Here is a 19,747-nt window from a genome sequence, read left to right as displayed (position 1 = left end):
TTTGCCTCTTTTTATCTAATTAAGATTTCTTAATGTCTCCCTTTACCATTGCCCATTTTGAAAGTTTCATCTCTGAGTATGTCGATGCCGTAAAGCATGGTTACTTCAAAGTAGCCTTTGTCTAGCATAAAAAATCATTCTAATGGTATATATGTTAAATAGTATATATTCATCTTATCGGGATCCTGACTGAGATGACCTTAAATACTGAACATACTCAACAACAATGTCCTGTTTTTAAGGCCTGATTTTCATCGAATGTTTGCTCTTGTGCATAACTTTGTAATAGTAATTGGATTAGCAGAACATACTTTACACTTGTACACTTGGTACAGAAATAAAATGAATGAGTAGTCTCTGTGCATGTACAAATATGATAAATAATTTTCACTTCAGATTATTAAGATAGGCAAGTTTGGCTTCTTTACTACATTTATTTCAATAAATGAGCTGAAGTTGGGAAATAGTTACGAATAGCTCAGAGGGGGAAATAAAACACAAAATCACTCTGCATATCCGAGTGCTTCATTTTTATGCAGCAGAGTGTTTTATAGATATTACTTTTAATTTTCAGATTGCATTCTGGAAAATTAAATATTATATACACAAGTACTATATATCGAATACTTCTTGTTCGTAAGATGAAATTTTGACCTAAAGCAGTGATTATTTTTCAGTATACCAGTACCTTTTTTGAAGTTAATAAGAGGTTTCATCTTATGTGTATTAGACACAGCCAGTCTTTCGTTATTTCTCAGTAACCTTTCAAAGTTGAAAAGAAATCATGCCACAAGGCAAAAATTAAATTTGAAAAAGTAAAGAATTTAGAAAAGTAAAAGGCAAGGCAAGTCACCCAGCTAATACTGTCACTGGCAAATGCTCAACAGTTCTATTAACTCACAGACGAAGATAGCCCTGGGTCAGCTAGCTTGCATTCTTCTCTGGAGTAAGCCGGCTCTAGAAGGAATGTTCAGGAAAAAAAAATATTATTTAGGTAATAGATTATACCATTTATGTTTTCCTGCAAGGCCAGTATGAAAGGCATTTGTTGAATGTTTCTAATGGATGAATGGAAAGAACAACACCAATTTAGAGCAAGAGGGAAAATGATAGCATATATATATATATATATATATATATATATATATATATATATACACACACACACACACACACACACACATATACATACACACACACACACACATACATATACACACAACAGTATTACTGAAACCTCAAGGTTTTTGCATATTGGAGAAGTGTAATTTTTGAAATATCTCAAGTTAGTCTTAAAATGTCCTTGTTTAAGACCTTATGTCTGCTATAACATACACCACAGATATGCCTTTTAAGAGAGGTATAAACACATTAGCCTGCTTCATAACAAAAATTCCATAGATCCCATCCGTGTTTTCATCACATCTTAGAATATTTTACATCTCTTTGGTTCTCCATGGAATGTATCACACTGTGTATGCTCTGATCTTATGGGCAATTGATCTGTGTTTCTTAAGAAAGGTATCATGCAATCCAGAACAGAAGTCAGACAGTACAGTAAAAGTATGGAAGCCAAGCTTGAGTATTGGGCCCAGTTCAGGGCTCCAGAGAGCACTGGAAACTGTAAATCTATGCATTATAGAAATGGCTACACACAAAATGGGGTGTGATGTTCTTTCTTGGGTTAAAATTAACTCATTTGTTTTTAGATGCCAGAATCTGAAAAAAAAATTAGAGACAAAATTGTCCAAATGTCTGATATACTTGGAGATCCTTTGAGATCCCATGATTTGATTTTGTTGGTATAAAATGGTTGGCTTTTTAAATTCTAAAAGTTTGGTATCCAAATAAAAAAACCCAAGATTTTAGGGGTTCCTGGGTGGCTCAGTCAGTTAAGCGTCCAATTCTTGGTTTTGGCTCAGGTCATGATTGCATGGTTCATGGATTTGAGCCCCACATCAGGCTCTGTGCTGAGAGTGTGGAGCCTGCTTGGGATTCTCTCTCTGTCTGCCTCTCCTCGATTTGCATGCACGTGTGCACTCTCTATCAAAATAAATTTATAAAAACTAAAAAAAAATCCCAAAATTTTAGTTATTTCTAAAATAAAGGATAATCATCATTCAAATAACTCACAAGTTGGTAGACCATACTGAAAAGAAGAAAGGAGGAAGGGAAGGATTTCATAATTATACATATCTTTACATTATTTTGTTATATGGTTATTAAAGAAACTAATATACATACAATTACATAATTTTTAGAGAAACATTTTTAGGATTTCTTAATTACTTAGAATATTTCAGTATATATTATTAAACATTTTGTAACAGATGTTAAGTAGGGAAGAAAATAAACATGATAAATATCTGTCTTCATGGTGGGTATAGTTTAGTAGAGAAGATGGAAAGTAAATGAATTAACATAATATTGCACAAATGCCTAATTTTAATGTCGACGGATTCTCTGAAGGAAGCAATCCGAATGCTCTGAATGAGAGTAAAGGAGCAGGGAGCCTGCTTTTTGTTGGGTAGACAGTTAAGTCTTTTCTGAAGAGGTGGAATGAAAGCTGACATCTGATTAGTGCAAAGAACCTGGCACTTTGACATGGGGACTAGGGAAAGTGTGGATCTAAGATGAAGTGGGAAAAAGTGCTGAGGCAGGGGAGAAGAGTGAGCATGTATGCGGAACAGAAGGGAAGCCTCTCTAAGTGGGGCAGTATGAGCCAGGAGAAAACCGGGGGGAAATAAGTCGTGAATGGTCTCATGAGTCATAGTGAGGACTTAGTATGCACGTTAAGTGCATTGGGAAGGTATTAAGCTTCCAGATACAGAAGTGGCATCATCTCAAGTGGCTGTTTAAAACTTTTCTCTATATTCCTATTCTATGAAGAATGGCTGGAAGCGGCACAAGCGGAAACAGGCAAGAACTGCAGTTGTCCAGATAGAAAGTACTCCTGGCAAAGGACAGGAAGGGCATGAGTGGAGATGGAGAGACAAGAAATTTGAAATACGTCATCCTCTGGTGACATTATCTTTGGTTCACTGTCCAAACCTCTCCCGATTTTTTCCAAAATCGTCAGTAGAGATGGAGATCACTTTAATGCTTGTTGTTCTGTCTCTCATTACTGTTTATGTGTATCTTCTCATTATATAGCAAATATTGTGTGGAAGGGATATGTTATTCTGGGAAAACTGGGCCAAAGTGCTCGTGTGATTCAAACTTGGTTGAAACTCTTTCCAGCAAGACCTGTCTCCAGTAAGGTTATTTCACTCAGTGTGCTCAACGTTATGTTTACATAATGTAGTCTTAGCTTTTATCCGTATTTTTGCCAATTAGGCAAATTCTTCCTTGTTATATTTTTGATTATGGATTCTACACTCATACCCACCTTTGACAGTTATTCTTTTTCTAACATGGCACGTTCCTTTCTTCTTTTAATCAGATCCTATTGGAAGTGACAGTATTTGCTGGTAAAGAGTGCTTGCTGGTAAAGAGTCCAGAGAGTCAAGGAGGAATCAAAATGTTTTCAGTTTCCTGTGTTATGCAACAGAGTTGGCCACAATGCCTTTAACTAATGAAAGAAAGACTTGGGCTTGAAGAAGGAACAAAATTGACTAGCTTAGTAGACTACTCAGTACTTCCATTTTGGTCATGTTTACTTTGGAGAAGTAGACCATTAGAAGTACATCTTGAACTGGGCGTATAAACTATGTATATAAAGACAGAGATGTCATTTATATAAGGTAACTCCCATCTCACAATGAAAAGATTTCCGAGGCTCACTTCCCTGAAATGCTTGGCCGATAAAATCAAAAACTCTTAAGGATGGAGAAGGATTTCTCATGGTTTCAGAGCAAACATAGTAAGACCAGGAGCTCTGGAACCATATCGCCTCAGTTTAGATCTTGCCCCCACCTTAACCTACGTGTGTGGTACTGGAAAAGTTGCTTAATCTCTCCCTGCTTCAGTTTCCCCGTATTGAGAATGTGAGGATATTAATGCCTACTTTATAAGAATTTTATAATATTGATCAAATGAGTTAATCTTGTAAAGTATGTAGATGAGTACCTAGCACAGAGTAACCACTATGTACATGCGTGGTAAATAAAATAAGCAGACATAAAATAGACATAAACCTGCACACATAAAATTATAAAACATGTGTCATTTCTAAATAATTAGTGCATAAATATATTTTTTTAATTAGCAGCTCTAAATTTATAGTAGTTACCAAGAAACACTGGGTCTAGAGATTAGAAGGATGTCATTGTCATAAGTTGCAAATCACTGTCTTTTTCTCACTCAATGCATATTTTGGGTACAATCATCCACAGATCCCTCAGTCACTCTTCCTTATTTCTTGAATATTTCAACAGCGGACTTACTGTCATTACTGTCATAATTCTTCCTGATTTCAATATTTTCTCGGATGATTCTTCCAGCCTTCACTACCTTGAAAGCTCCTCTGATGATTGTGTTTTCTATTCTACCTTAGCTACCCGGTCTCAGCCCCGTAACCTAAACATTGTCATTACCAGATACTTCTCCATAATTTCAACCTCAGGTACCCTACCCTGCAACCGTCAGCACCTTAATTTCCAGCTCATTCCCTCAGTAATCCAACCTCAAAAATTCTTCCTTCCTAATGGAATGCATAATGCAGTGATCTTACCAGCTTCTCATTAGAAAAGCATTTAATCTTGTCTTGGCCATTCCTTACTCAAAGTTGATTCTATAATCCGTCATTAAAAGCACCCCTTGTGTTTTCCCTCAACTCTCTTGTCCTCTCCTGTCTTTCTATATTCTATCCATGTGACAGTATCCTACATGGATATAAGGTCAGATCAGATCCACTTTTCAGTTGATGCTGTGCCAGTACCGGGAAGGATGAACATGGCTGGAGGAAAACACAGATCATAACTGGCTAGTCTCATTTGGAAATCATGCGTGCAAACTTCACACAGCCCCTTGGTGCTTATTGGTAATCTTACTGCAATTTTCATATCCATTCACAGCCCCACCACTCTGATGAGTATTTCACAAATTTCTTTTTGCAGATCCCTACCAGTTCTTCTTCTCTCCTACCTGTATGGCAGTTAACTAGCTGTGTGCTTCAATGAAAAAAATAGAAACATTTAGAAGGGAGCTTGCATCTACTCCCACTGACTTGCACGTTAGTTAACGACTCTGTTTTCCCATTGTTAACACGAGTGACCTGTGTTTACTCCTATGTAAGACGAGCCTTTCCACTTATATGTTGCATACCATCCTCTTTTTTCAGCACAGACATTAAGTCACCTGTTAAACATCCCCTACCACCTACATCAGCAGTATATTTCAGCGTGTGTAGGTGGCTTAGTCGGGTAAGTGTCTGCCTCTTGATTTTTGACTTACGTCATGAACTTGTGGTTCGCGATCTCAAACCCCGCGTTGGGCTCTGCAATGAGACTGTGGAGCCTGCTTGGAAATCTCACTCTCTCCCTCTCTGTTAGCCCCTACCCCGCTTGAATGCTCACTCTCGCGCGCGCTCTCTCTCAAAATTAATAAATAAACTTTTAAAGAAAAAAATGTATTTCTTTCCTCTGCTAGATCATTTCCATCAGTAGGAAATTATTCTGTAATGTTTCCTATCATTAAAAAAGACACCCCCTTGGGGTGCCTGGCTGGATCAGTCAGTGAAATGTGTGACTCTTGATCTTGGGGTTGTAAGTTCTAGCCCCACATTGGGTGTAGAGATTACATAAAAATAAAGTCTAAAACAAACAAACAAAAACCTTTGCTTCACATTCCTTCCAGCCACTTCTCCATTTTTGTTCTTTACAGAAACTCTTTCCATACCACTCGTCCTGTTCTGTCTTGAATGCCCCCTAATCAAGTTTTCATCCTCACCACTCACTGAAGCAATTTTTGTCACAGTCACTAGTGAATTCACATCATTAAATCCATTATTTACTCTTTATCTTTGTTTGATTGGCTTCTCTATCATCTTTTTCTCTTGGTTCTTTCTTAGTCTGCCTTCAGTTTCCATGACCACTATAAATACCTTTAGTGGTTCCTTTGCCTTGACCTCTAAACTTGAAATCATTCTAGGGCTCCATCTTTGGACTTCTTCTGTTCCTTATCACCACTAAATCTCTAGGTAAACTCATTCAGCTTTATGGCTTTATAATTTTTTTTTTTAATTTTCTTTTCAATGTTTTTTATTTATTTTTGGGACAGAGAGAGACAGAGCATGAACGGGGGAGGGGCAGAGAGAGAGGGAGACACAGAATCGGAAACAGGCTCCAGGCTCCAGGCTCCGAGCTATCAGCCCAGAGCCTGACGCGGGGCTCGAACTCACGGACCGCAAGATCGTGACCTGGCTGAAGTCGGACGCTTAACCGACTGCGCCACCCAGGCGCCCCCAGCTTTATGGCTTTAAATGTTACGTGTAAGTTATTGCTTCCACAATTGTGTTATAATTTGGACTTTTCCCTAAATCTGTATATCCATCTTCTGAGTCAATACCTCTGTATTGATGAATAGATACATTAAATCTAGCATGTGACCCAAATTCCTTATATACTCCTCAGTTTCCTATTCTAGTAGTCACCCTGGAAGAATAAATGAAACTTCATCTTTCCATTTACCCAAGCCCAAACTCTTAAGTCAAGTCTTCTTGTCTCCCTGTGCCTTTGTGGATGGTGTATGATCCAGCACCATATGCCAAGGTACTTGGGGGGATTCTCACCCTCTCCATAGGGTCTACTGCCTGTTGACCTTGCAGTAGTCCATGAACCTTCTCCAGCCATTTTCAGCCATGGTCTGATAGCCCCTGGAGAACACTGACTTAGAAAACCACCCACAGAAAGTGGAGCCATTTTGTAGGTCCAAGAGTCAAGTGGAGAAGATCAAATATACTGTTGAAACCAAAAAAAATCTGAGACTGGATGCATTGGAGAGGTTTGAGGAAAGGTCTGACTTTCCCTGCATCATTCCTTCTCCAAGGTGACACAGGTCAGTGCCAAGAGAGCTCTTACCAGAACCCTGGTTTCTCCTGTGCAGAAAAGTGAGACCATGTGAGTGAGTGCCCAGCTTCACAGCCATGCGGGGGTGTTAAACAAAGAGGCACATTTCTCTGTCCTTCATCCACAGTACAGAGCTCCACCAGTTTGGGGTAGTGAGCAGCTGGGAGAACAGCAACCAGGGCTGGAAACTGTATTACAAGTACACGGATCGTAAGAATATCACTGACTCCATCAGGAGTTCTGCCTACCAGCCACTGGAGTCAGTGTTTTCTCCAACTTCCCACAGCACCACGACTGCCCTCCCTGCCACACCCACTTGCATCCCGACCCTTTGGCTGGCTCCCTGTGCATACTCTGGATGGTGACAAGGGTGAGCTTTTGTAGGATGCTAATGAGCATGCACAGAAGGTTGGTCTAAATCTGCAAGTCTTGGAGAGACCACACACCTGAACATTTAGCCCCACTCTCGGGAAAGCAAAAGGGAGGCTGCCAATACCTACTATGGTTTTTGCAGGATGAAGGGAAGCCATATAAGGGTAAGAATTCTCCCACAGTAGGGAACAAGAATTGGGGAACAGTCATATTCATAGAAGCCTCAGATAGCCTCAGAATCCCTAACAAGGTTGACAGAAGATATTTATCTTCTGAAGGCAGATAGTAAAGACTGGAGGAGCTGACTTTTACTGTGAATGCAAAGACAGTGTTGCCATGCTTCAAGGCACATGGACAGTCAAGGAATCACGACACCACCAAAGGATCATAATAATTTTCCAGTAACCAATCTCAAAGATAAGGATATCTGCAGCTTATCTGATAAATACTTCAAAATAGTTTTTCAAAGGAAACTCGATGAGCTGTAGGAAAATAAAGACTATTCAGTTAAATTAAGAAAGTAATAAATGAACAAAATGAAAATTTTTTAAAAAAGAAACAGAAATCATAAAAATACACAAATCTGAGAGCTGAAGAATACAATGAAAGAAATGGAAAATGTAATAAAGAGCATTAGCAGTAGAATGGATCAAGTTGAAGGGGGCAGAGAACTTATTTATGGAAATTATGGTTGCAAGCTTTTCAAATCTGGAAAGAGATTTGACCATCTAAATTCTGGAGGCTTATAGGCCACCAAAAAAACTCAACTCAAAAACATATTCCCCAAGAGACATTAAAAATAAATTAGTCCCCCCCCCCCTTTTTTTTTTTTTTTAGCAAAATGAGTTTATTTGGGAATAGTAGAGGAGATGCAATTTGGGACAATTAAACTATGGCAAACCATAGCAAGTCTGAAGAGACAAAAGCAAGGTCAGCTGCTAATAGGTTTTAGGGAGAAATTGGGGAAGGTTGTTTTGAACAGAAGGTTTTTGGAGAAGAGCAGAGTTTAAGGTTTTAGCGGTTTCTCCTTGACTATAGGCATTAGTTAGCATATTGTTTCCTGGGGTAAGAAGAGAGCTTCCTTCTTCCTGATGGTTACGTAGGCTGCAAGGGGGGTGGTACATTTGTGACAGCTTTCTCTTCAGGTCTTCCTGACTCCATTTTAAATGAGGTTCCCTGTACTTATTTTCACATTTTTTGCCTACAAGGGAACGTCATAAGATTTTCTTCCGATTTCTCAGCCAAAACCTTACAGGCCAGGAGACATTGGGAAGATACATTTAAAGTGCTGAAAGAAAAAAATTGCTGGAGCCCCGGGGTGGCTCATTTCGTTAAGCGTCCACCTTCATTCAGCTCAGGTCATAATCTTGCAGTTCATGTGTTTGAGCCCCACGTCTGTCAGGTTCTGTGCTCACAGTGTGGAGCCTGGTTGGGATTCTTTCTGTCTCCCTCCCTCTCTCTGCCCCTCTCCTACTGTGATCTCTCTTTCAAATAAACAAACTTTAATAAAAAGAAAAAAATGCTAACCAATAATACACTGTCTGGCAAAGTAGTCTTTCAAAAATGAAGGAGAGATAAAGGCTTTGACAGACATACAAAATTTGAGAAAGTTCATTACCACTAGGCCTGCCTTAGAACACCTGCTGAAAGGAGATCAAGCTGAAATTAAAGGATGTTAATTGGTAACATGAAAATATATGAAAATATACTACATGCTGTGATATACTGCATTAATAGAATGAAAGATTAAAAAAATATCATCTAAATAGATGCAGAAAAAAATTTTGACACAATTGACAAAGTTCAACAAACTTTCATGAAAAAACTTAATAAATTCAGTATAAAAGGAATGCCCCAGAACATAATAGAAACCATATATGACAACTTTTCAGCCAGGGTCCTACTGGGTAGTGCAAAGCAGAAAGCTTTTTCTCGAAGATCAGGAGCAAGATGAGGGTGCCCACTCTTACCACTCCTGTTTAACACAGTACTGGAAATCCTAGCCAACATAGTTAGGAAAGAAAAAGAAAGGCATCCAAATCAGAAAGGAATAAATAAAACTGTCTATTTTTAGGTGATGTGTTCTTATATATAGAAAGTCATGAAGACTCCACCAAAATACTGTTGTAATTAATAAACAAATTCAGTCAAGTTGCAATATACAAAATCATTGTATGGAACTATATGGAAATCAGTTATATTTCTATACACTAACAACAAAATGTTTGAAAAAGAAATAAAACAATCCTGTTTGTGATAGTATCAAAAACAAAAGGAACAAGCTTAACCAAGGAGGTGAAAGATCTATACTATGAAAACTATAGGATTTGATTAAAGAAATTGAAGAAAATACAAATAAATGGAAAGATATCCTGTGTTCATGGGTCAGAAGACTTAATATTGTTAAAATGTTCATCCTACCCAAAGCCATTTATAGAGTCATTGCAATCCCTATTAAAACTCTGACGACAGGGGCACATCGCTGGCTCAGTTGGTTGAGCATCTGACTTCGGCTTAGGTCCTGATCTTGTGGTTTGTGAGTTTGAGCCCTGTGTCAGGCTCTGTACTGACAACTCAGAGCCTGAAGTCTTCTTTGGATTCTCTCTCTGCCTCTGTCGCTCTGTACCCCTCTCTCAAAAATAAATAAACGTTAATTAAAAAAAATCCAATGACATTTTTCTCAGAAATAGAACAAGCTTTCCTATAATTTGTGTGGAACCTCAAAAGACCCCAAATGACCAAAGCCATCCTGAGAAAGAACGACAGAGGCATCATACTTCTCATTTCAAACTATACTACAAGGCTCTAGCAATAGAAACAGTATGACATTGGTGTGAAAATAGACACATAAAGAAGTGGAAGAGAATTGACCACCCAGAAATAAACCTTCATGTATACAGTCAGCTAATATTTGATGAAGGAGTCAGACTTACTCAACAGGAAAAGGATAAGATCTCTTCAATAAGTGGTATTTGGAAAACTGGATAATCACACACAGAAGAATGTGATTAGATTTGTAACTCACACCACAAAAATTAAGACAAGATGTGTTAAAGCCTTAAAATACCTGAAACCATGAAACCCTTAGAGGAAAACACAGGGAGAAAGTTCTTTGACGTTTATCTTGGCAAGGATTTTTTGGATATGACACCAACACACAAGCGCCAAAAGAAAAATAAATGGAACTACATCAAACTGAAAAGCATCTGCACCTCAAAAGTAACAATCAGCAAAATTAAAAGATCGCCTACAGAATGGGAGGAAATATTTTCAAACCGTGTATCTGATAAGGGGTCATTAGCTAAAATATACAAGGAACTTGTACAACTCAGTAGCAAAACACAACCTGGTTTAAAAATGGGGAGAGAAACTGAATAGATGCTCTTTCCAAAGAAGACATACAAATGGCCAAAAGTTACATGAAAAAATGCTCAGCATCCCTAATCAGGGAAATGCAAATCAAAACCACAGTGAAACATGACCTCACATCTGTTAGAATGGCTGTCATCGAAAAAGGCAAGAGAGAGCCAGTGTTGATGAGCATGTGGAAAAACAGGAACCCTCGTGCACTGTTGATGGGGATGTAAATTGGTGTGACCACTATGGAAAACAATATGGAGATTCCTCAAAAAAAAAAAATAAAATAAAACTAGAGCTATCTTATCCAGCAGTCCCACTTCTGCATATAGTTCCAACGGAAATGAAATCAGAATCTCAGAGAGGTATCTGCACCCCCACGTTCATTACAGTATTATTCACAAAACTCAAGATCTGGAACAACCTTAATGTTCAGCACTGGATGACTGTATAAAGAAGATATGGTGTACATATACATATATGTGTGTGTATACACGTACATACGTAATTACATATATACCTACAATGGAGTATTATTCAGGCATGAGAAAGGAAATCGTGCACTTTGCAAAAACTTGGATGAACTTTGAGGGCATTGTGCTACGTGAAATGAGTCAGAGAAGACCAAATAGTGTATAATTTTCTATGAGGAATCTAAAAAAGATGAACTGTAGAATAGAGTAGTGGTGGTGGCTGTCAGGGCTGGGGGTGGGGCAAATGGAGAGATTTCAATCTAATGTTATAAACTTCTAGTTATACACTGAATAAGTTCTTGAGATCTAATGTATAGCCAGGTAACTATAGTTAACAATACTGCATTATATGCTTGTAAGTTGGTAAGAGAGTGGATCTTAAATGTTCTTACCATGAAAAGAAAAAAAAATGGGAATCATGTGAGGTAATGGAAGTGTTAACTAATCCTATTGTGGTAATTGTTTCACAGTGTGTATATTTATAAAATCATCACATTGCATACCTTAAACTTATAAAGGGTTATATGTCAATTATATGTAAATAGAGCCGGGGGTGGAGGGCAGGTAGTGAAGTGAGGAAGGGCAATGCTGAATGTTGCGTTCAGGAATTCTAGAACAGGAAATATGAAGAACTTTCTGTTCTGTACTTAGTTGTGGCAAGGTCATCTTAAACTGTGGGGGTAGATTGCACACTTTCAGGCTAGAATGTTTGCATCACTAATATGACAAAGGTAAGGGAAAAATTGCCTATACCTTTTTATAGATCCTTCTAAAATATGAAACAAAAAAATTAATATCTCTGTCTGATCAGGCATAGAACTATGGAATGTTAAGCTTCGAAAAGACCTTGGAAATCATGTGGTCCAACTGTTAGATTAGTTATAGAGCAGAGATAAAGAAAAATGAGGTGTTGTCTTCAGGTTCACTTAACTTGCTACTGATTGAGTCCAGGTATCCTGATTCCAAAGCTGATGTTCTTTCCAGTACATTTGTGCTGTCACCTCAGAACGACTTCCTGCCTGGTTTTCCTTAAAAAAAAAAAAAAATCAGTCCCGATTCCTTTCTTCTGGTTTAGTTTAATAGCATGTGTGTGCGTGTTTTTGTTTGTTGTTTGTTTGTTTGTTTGTTTGTTTGTTTTTACTATAAGTCTTTGGCTAAGTTCCATTAGTCATTCTAATATTGTCACTTTGCCAACTGCCTGAAAAGATTATAGCAGACGATCTAAGTAGAAATTGAGCAACCTGTTTACTTACACTGATTATAGTCTCATTGATTATGTAAATAGTCTTTATACTTTAATTAGTATAACTCTTAGGCATACTGTCCTAGCTGTGTTACAGTGAAGCAATTATTTACATTTCAATGGATCACCAAGGAGAGTAAAGAACTGAAAGTTGTTTTAATATTATTATATTAGGATTAAGATGGTTGTAAAGAATAAAGAAAATTAATATGGTTCTGCACATATTTAGTATTTGGTAGATTACATGAAAGCGTTATTATACTAAAATTATCAATTATATGTTAAGACTGTTCAATTAAAATTACATTACTTGAAAGATAGAACTCTACTTAATTTCACAGGAAAGAATTGATGACATTGGAATAGAGTTCCTTTTTTTAAGTAAAAGAGACACAATATATAATCATTCTAGTACCAAATTAAAATTTTTCCCTCAGTGTGGTACAACAGGGTACTTTGTAACAAGTGATTAGCATTCACAGTTTTATTTTAGATATTTAAAGTTTTGCTGTTTTTCTGGTTAATAAGTGATACATTCTTCTCTAAAAAATTAGTACTTCAGGAATCTATGAAGATTTAAAATCACAAGTCTCCTATTATCACACATAATGTTTTGCAACCTGCTTTTTAATCTTGAAATTATATATTGAACAACTTTCACTTCAGTACAGATGTATTGGTGCTAGATAGTATCCCACTGTGTGTGTGTGTGTGTGTGTGTGTGTGTGTGTGTGTGTATCTCACAATTTATTTAACTTACTCTCCGTGGAAGCACATTTGGATTTGTTTCTAATATGTTGCTACCTTCAAAGCTGAAATGAACAGTGTTCATGCCACTTTGTATTTCTGTGGTGTTGTGATTTTTCCTTTCTCATTCGTGATTTGGAGTCCTTTCTCTTTTCTTTTTGATAAGTTTGCCTAGGGGGTTATCAATCTTATTATTTCTTTCATAGAACCAGATCCTAATTTCATTGATCTGTTCTATGGGATTTTTTTTGTTTCTATACCATTTATTTCTGCTCTTATCTTTATTATTTCCCTTCTTCTCGCTTTAGGCTTCATTTGTTCTTTCCTTAGCTCCATTAAGTGTAAGGTTAGGTTGTGTATTTGAGATTTTTCTTACCTCTTGATGTACGCTAGTATTGCTAAAATACTTGCCTCTTATGACTGCTTTGGCCGCATCCCAAAGGTTTTGGATCATTGTGTTTTCATTTTCATTTATTTCTATGTATTTTTTTCCTGTCTTCTTTAATTTCTCAGCCCATTCATTCTTTAGCAGGATATTCTTTAACCTCCATGTATTTTTGGTCTTTCCAAATTTTTTCTTGTGGTTGACTTCCAGTTTCATTGCTTTTTTAACAAATTATTTATTTATTTATATTTTGAGAGTGAAGGAGAGCACAAGTGGGGAAGGGGCAAAGAGAGAGAGGGAAGGAGAAAGTCCCAAGCAGGCTCCACACTGCCAGCATGGAGTCTGATGCAGGGCTTGAACCCACAAACCCATGAGATCATGACCTGAGCTGAAGTCAAGAGTTGGATGCTTAACTGACTGAGCCACCCACATACCCCAAGTTTCATAGCTTTGCGGTCAGAAAATATACATGGTATGGGCGCAGTGTTTTGGTATTTGTTGAGGCCAGATTTGTGACCTAGTATGTGTTCTATTCTGGGGAGTGTCCCATGTGCACTTGAAAAGAATGTGTATTCTGCTGTTCTAGGATGGAATGTTCTGAATATATCTGTTAAATCTATCTTGTCCAGTGTGTCATTCAAAGCCCTAGTTTCCTTGTTGATTTCTGCATAGATGATCTAAGTGTGTTGTTAAAGTCCCCTACTGTTATTGTATTATTATCAATGAGTTTCTTTATGTATGTTACTGTTTTGTATATTTGGGTACTTCCATGTTGGGGGCATAAATATTTACAATTATTCATACCCCTTTTTGTACACTGTGTTTTGTATGATTGATTCTTTAAAGTGGAAGAGTAAAAAAAATTAAAAAATAAAGTGGAAGAGTAGACTCAGATTTATGAACATTAGAAACCGTGCCAATAAATTTATGTATCCAACTGAGACATATTATGAAAAAGTCTTTTTCTCTATTCTTCATTCACAGAAAAGCATAGCCCCACACACAGCTAAATTATAGTCAGAGGGGGAATATGTTCATTTTGTTACGTATGCCAAGTAAATGGCTATATCTTATTTTAACACTAATGTGAAATTAAGTATAACCAATCGCCATGAGTTATTTCCTCATTCATGTAAGCTTTTTTACTTGTTACTTCATCTTTTCTATCTAAACTTTCAGTTATTTACAGACTGTTGAGTAATAATATAATGACAATGTTTTGTGACTTTCCATATTCATGCTTTGCTTGTTGCTTTGTTTTATGGAAGGTCTATGCCAGAAAGGAAGCTTTAAAGGGAGGTTTGGATAAAACTGTAAGTCTTCAGAAAGATCTGTCAGAGATGCACGAATGGATGACACAAGCTGAAGAAGAATACCTAGAGAGAGATTTTGAATATAAAACCCCAGACGAATTACAGACTGCAGTTGAAGAGATGAAGGTAAAATAAACCAAGTAAAATGAAACAAAGACAGAAAAAAAAGAAAGATGCAACATTGCTTAACCTTGTGATTCTGCACTGTCTGTTCTTTCCTTGGCTTAATAGTGGAGGTTTATTTTTAATGAATTCAGCTTCAAGTTCGGTACACATTATGTATTCTGAAGCATTTATTTCTTTTAATGCATTGTGGTCAAAATATAAATATTGGCTATCACTGTAAGGAACATTTTCCCCATGAAATTATATAGTATTAAGATATTGGAATCAGCTTGTCACATGAGCTGTTTCCAGTGATGAAAATTCAAATTGAAAATATATCAAGTCTTAATGCAGTGACAGTTGAAAATGTAGTTAACAACCTGTGTTAATTTTTAAAGGGGGTTCTAAGAATTTGGATACTAAGTACTTTAACAGATGGCTTTTAATGTGAATAAAAAGCACTGAATTTACATGGACTTCTTCTGAAACAGTAGCATAAAAATTAATGTTGATTTGGGACCAGGGAAAGTAGTATGTAGCAGGGACTGGGAAGTGAGGCCTGAAGTAGAATCTATGCAGTGGCCTTGGAAAACTCAGAGATCTCTACTTTGTCATGTCTGCACCATGTCATTTTCATTTCTTTTTTTTTTTTTAATTTTAAAGTTTTACATACATATGATTTTTTTTAATTTTAAATTTATCTATATAGATTCCAGTTAGTTAACATACAGTGTAGTATTTGTTACAGGAGTAGAACCCAGTGATTTGTCACTTTACATATAATACACAGTGCTCATCCCAACAAATGCCCTTCTTAATACCTGTCACCCATTAGCCCATCCCCCCACCAACACCCTGTCTAGCAATCCCCGGTTTGTTCTCTGTATTTTAGAGTCTTCCACCATGTCATTTTCTAATGTGAATGTATGTACTGAGAGTTGCAACTTGCATGTAAGTCAATTGCCTGACTCAGAGTGGGCCTCCAGTGATTTGTAACTATAATGATAATTGTTATCTTTCTGTACTAGCAGTAACACATCATTTAACCACATGAGCCTACATTAAATATTAATAAATATTTGGCTCATGGCCTCATGACACAAAAAAATCATTATGGAGACAGACACTTGTGTTTAAAATCTGGTTTTTTCCCTTGCCAACTGTTGGTAAACATGGTTGAGTTTCCTAAACCCAATGGGCTTGACCCCCTCATTTGTGGACTAGGTATCAAAGTGCCTGCTATTCAGTACTATTATAAAGACGAAATAGGAAAGTTCTCAAGCAATGTCAGGCAAAAAATAGATACCCATAACAAAGTAATTATTATTACCGTTATTATTGTCATCGATGCTGCGTGGTAAGAAATTAATTACATATACTTTATTATATAATTTATATAATTCGGTGAACAGTTATTATAGGTAGAAAATACATCACAACTGATATGTTTAAATATCACTAGATTATGTAGTTTTTGTCACATGTACAAAGTAAAATTAAAACATATAAGGATATAAGACTATAGTTGGGTAAACGGTGATAGTTTTCAGGGTATTAAAAGCTACAAAATTGTTCTAATCTAATAATACTACATAGCACTTATTCATATAAGCAAAAAAACATTAATCGCATACTTACTATGTGCCAAATACCATTTTAGACAATGAACATGGTGGTGACTAAGACATAAAAGTGACCTGACTTGGAACTTACGTTCTAGTGGAAGGAGAGCAGGCATTGAATGGAGAAATAAACTCTTTTGAGATCATGGTAATTTGCCTAAAACATGAAGCAAGATTGTGAAATAAAAAAATAATTAGGGTTTAGGTGGGACTTGCAGGCGGTGAAATGGTATTTTAGAAAGGTTTGACATGTAGGGAATTTGTGAGACATTATCTTTAGTCTGAGATATGAATCCTAAGAAAAAGCCTTAAAAAAACCTCATAGAGGCACATTCCAATCAGAGGTAAGAGTTCCTACAAAGACCTTAAGTCTCATTGGGAAGAGAAAGAAGCCTGCCAGCCTGAAGAGAGTAAAACAGGATAAATGACCTGAGATGATTTTGAGGGGTTTGGTAGATAACTGCTGATACAGGAATTTAGTAGGGTTTGGGGGAGTTTTCGTGAAAAGTGAAAGGGGAAACCCATTGTCAGCCTTCAAACAAGAGACTGTAATGATTTTAAATTTGACTGTGGGGAGGTCACTCTTAGGGAAATTATATCATTATAGATGGTGAGAGCTAGAAGATTCTTTGGAAGCAAAATAGTCCACACTTGGTCTCTGGTGATCCAAAAACTGAAACCTTCACGTAGGTTGAATAATGTAGTCATAGTCACAGGCTTTATCTGTGGGAGAACTAAGAGTAAAGAATATATTTAATTCCCACATATGCCATCCCATCCCAAGCGATTCCAAGACATTGTTTTTTCTTTTGTTTTGTTTACTTTCCAAGTCATGTGCATCCCTGTTTGCTTTCCTCTCACATTTCAATCCCCTCCTGGCTGTTTCCACAGTCTCCTCTAATATTATGTAGCCACTGCCCCAGATCCCTAAGTAGATAATCAGCAGTGAGCTTGTGTGCAGCTGCTGTACTTCTCCCAGTTCCTTTCTTTGGCTCTGTCCCTCTTTTGGCCCTCTTCCTTCTCCCCTTGGACAGTTTGCCTATCTGGCTAACCAGATCCTTTTTTTTTTTCCAGTGCTACAGAGCAGACTGTGTGATATTTAAAACTTTTACACACAGTTCTCGATATGAGAAACCCAATTAGTCCACTTTGATTTACTTGTTGAAATAACTGATCTAGGTACCACATCGGGCCAGTATGGGGGTGATACTGGAAAGAGGAAACGCTTGGGCAGCCTATGACAACAACAGCCAAGGGAGTTGGCAAGAAGAAGATGCATTTTCTCGTTTGTTTGCTTTTTTTTTTTTTTTTTTTTTTTTTTTGCCTGCCAATCAAGGTAATCCCTTCAGGTCTGTTTCACTAGTTGGAGGGTAGTGATGGTACCTTGTCCGGTCTTCCTCCTGTGCTCACATTGAGAGCACATTTATCTTCATTGTCAAAAGAGACTGGCAGACCTACTCAGACGTCTCTCCCTAATTTACTCAGGGAAAAAGTGGAGATGTCCTTCCGTGTATTTATGCTATTTCCTGTGCTTTAATGAAAATGATAGTGCTGTTTTCGTAACTTCTTTTCGCCCCTATAAATAAAACCTTTTAATTAACATAAAAGAACCTCGGGGAGTGTTTGATAAACAACACCTGACTTCAAAATTCTTTTGGAGTTCTACAATGTCTAAATGGTAAAACTTTATATTAAACCTTTAAAAAAAATCTCTGATATTTCACTTTCAGCGTTTTCTTCTTTATATATATTTTTTAACTACACTTTTGTAACCCCAGTCCTTGTGCTTCCCAGAATTACAAAGATGTATTTACTGTTGTCGTATGTGTAACAGACTAGAACTGTGATTCTTACAACTGAGTGAGCATCACGTTCACCTAAAGGACTTGTTCAGACACAGACTTTTAGGCCCCACCTCATAAGTTCTGATTCAGTAAGTCTGGAGGAAAACCTGAGAATTTTTATTTTGAACACATTGTCAGGTGATGCCAGGGACCAAGTTCCAAAGTGGTTTCAAGGAACCATATTTTGAGAACCACCGATTTGAGATACTGGCAATGAAAGGTGTCTGAGCATATGACGGTTATGTTCATGGAAACAAAGGGAAGCAAAAACATAATTTCTGATGAGGATTTTACCTAAATTCTGCCAACCATTATTTAGTTTTCTACCTTTTCTTCCGGTGGAAAAATTTTACCACGTTTTCTCCTGTGAATGTTTCCCTGCTTCTAAGCTTGTTTAAAAAAGAATTTATGCAAGCCTACAAAGGAAGAAAGAAATGTTTCTCATCCTGCGTTTTTTGTAGTTGTATGGGTTGTGTGTAACTTGAATGAAATGTAATTGCATTCGTTGAATACTGCACAGCATGCTTCTTCATTTCGTGGAGGATTTGAGATGAGCTTAACATAAACTAGAAGAAAGAAGGTGTAGATTCCAGGATGACTTTCCTAAACACTTTGAAACTCAGTTTTCTCATGTTGAATATTCTGCAAGGTTTTGTTAAAGAACCACCAAAGTAGCACCTACAGCATGTCTGTCATGGCCCAGAGCAGCACATACGAAGTGATTAATGTTGTCAGAATTGTTTGTAATGCTAAAATTAGTGTCGTCAAAATACAGTTTGTATAGACACAGAGCTCATGGTCAGTAATAGCAAAAACAGATTGGAGAATTTTCAGCTAAAATTTTCAATGAAATAAATTAAAATCAATGAAGGCAATCATTTAGTATTCAAAACAACTTGGATTTGTCATCATATTGTATACTTTTAAGGCATTATGGGAGTAAATCCAAAAGCATAGGGGGATTGTGTTGAAACATACAAAGGCATTTTATAGCTGAGCTTGTCCATTTTTTGCCCATATCCCCTTACTCTCACTTACTACCCTGCATGTAGGTCCAACTTCCCCCTGCCAGAACCTGTTCTTCTTTATGTAAGGGCTTTTCGTGCTTCCTGAATCCCACCTTTCCCACCTATGTGTCAGGCCTCACTAGGATGAAATTAGCATTCCCCCAACAGCCTTCAACCAGTGAAAGGACTTCTGTAATAAACCCAACTTGTCCAATTATATGGACCTAACTTGGTTGTAGGAGTCAGAGAATATTAGAACCTGTGGTAGGATT

The 19,747-nt window shown here is 37.1% G+C and overlaps 1 protein-coding gene across 16 annotated transcripts in view; it reads left to right on the top strand.

Annotated features, from left to right (window-relative positions):
• DMD (dystrophin) overlaps window positions 1-19,747 on the top strand; it is a 2,138,536-nt gene that overhangs the window by 833,904 nt on the left and 1,284,885 nt on the right. For all 16 annotated transcript variants that reach the window (XM_058713880.1, XM_058713888.1, XM_058713887.1 and 13 more), the window contains one exon: window positions 14,853-15,023. In XM_058713880.1, coding sequence (XP_058569863.1) covers window positions 14,853-15,023 — 171 coding nt within the window. The remainder of the gene's footprint in view (window positions 1-14,852; window positions 15,024-19,747) is intronic.

The sequence above is a fragment of the Neofelis nebulosa genome, chromosome X, assembly GCF_028018385.1.
Source record: "Neofelis nebulosa isolate mNeoNeb1 chromosome X, mNeoNeb1.pri, whole genome shotgun sequence".
Classification (NCBI taxonomy): Eukaryota; Metazoa; Chordata; class Mammalia; order Carnivora; family Felidae; genus Neofelis; species Neofelis nebulosa.
The sequence above is the reverse complement of the archived record's forward strand: the minus strand, read 5'-3'. Positions and strand labels throughout refer to the sequence as shown.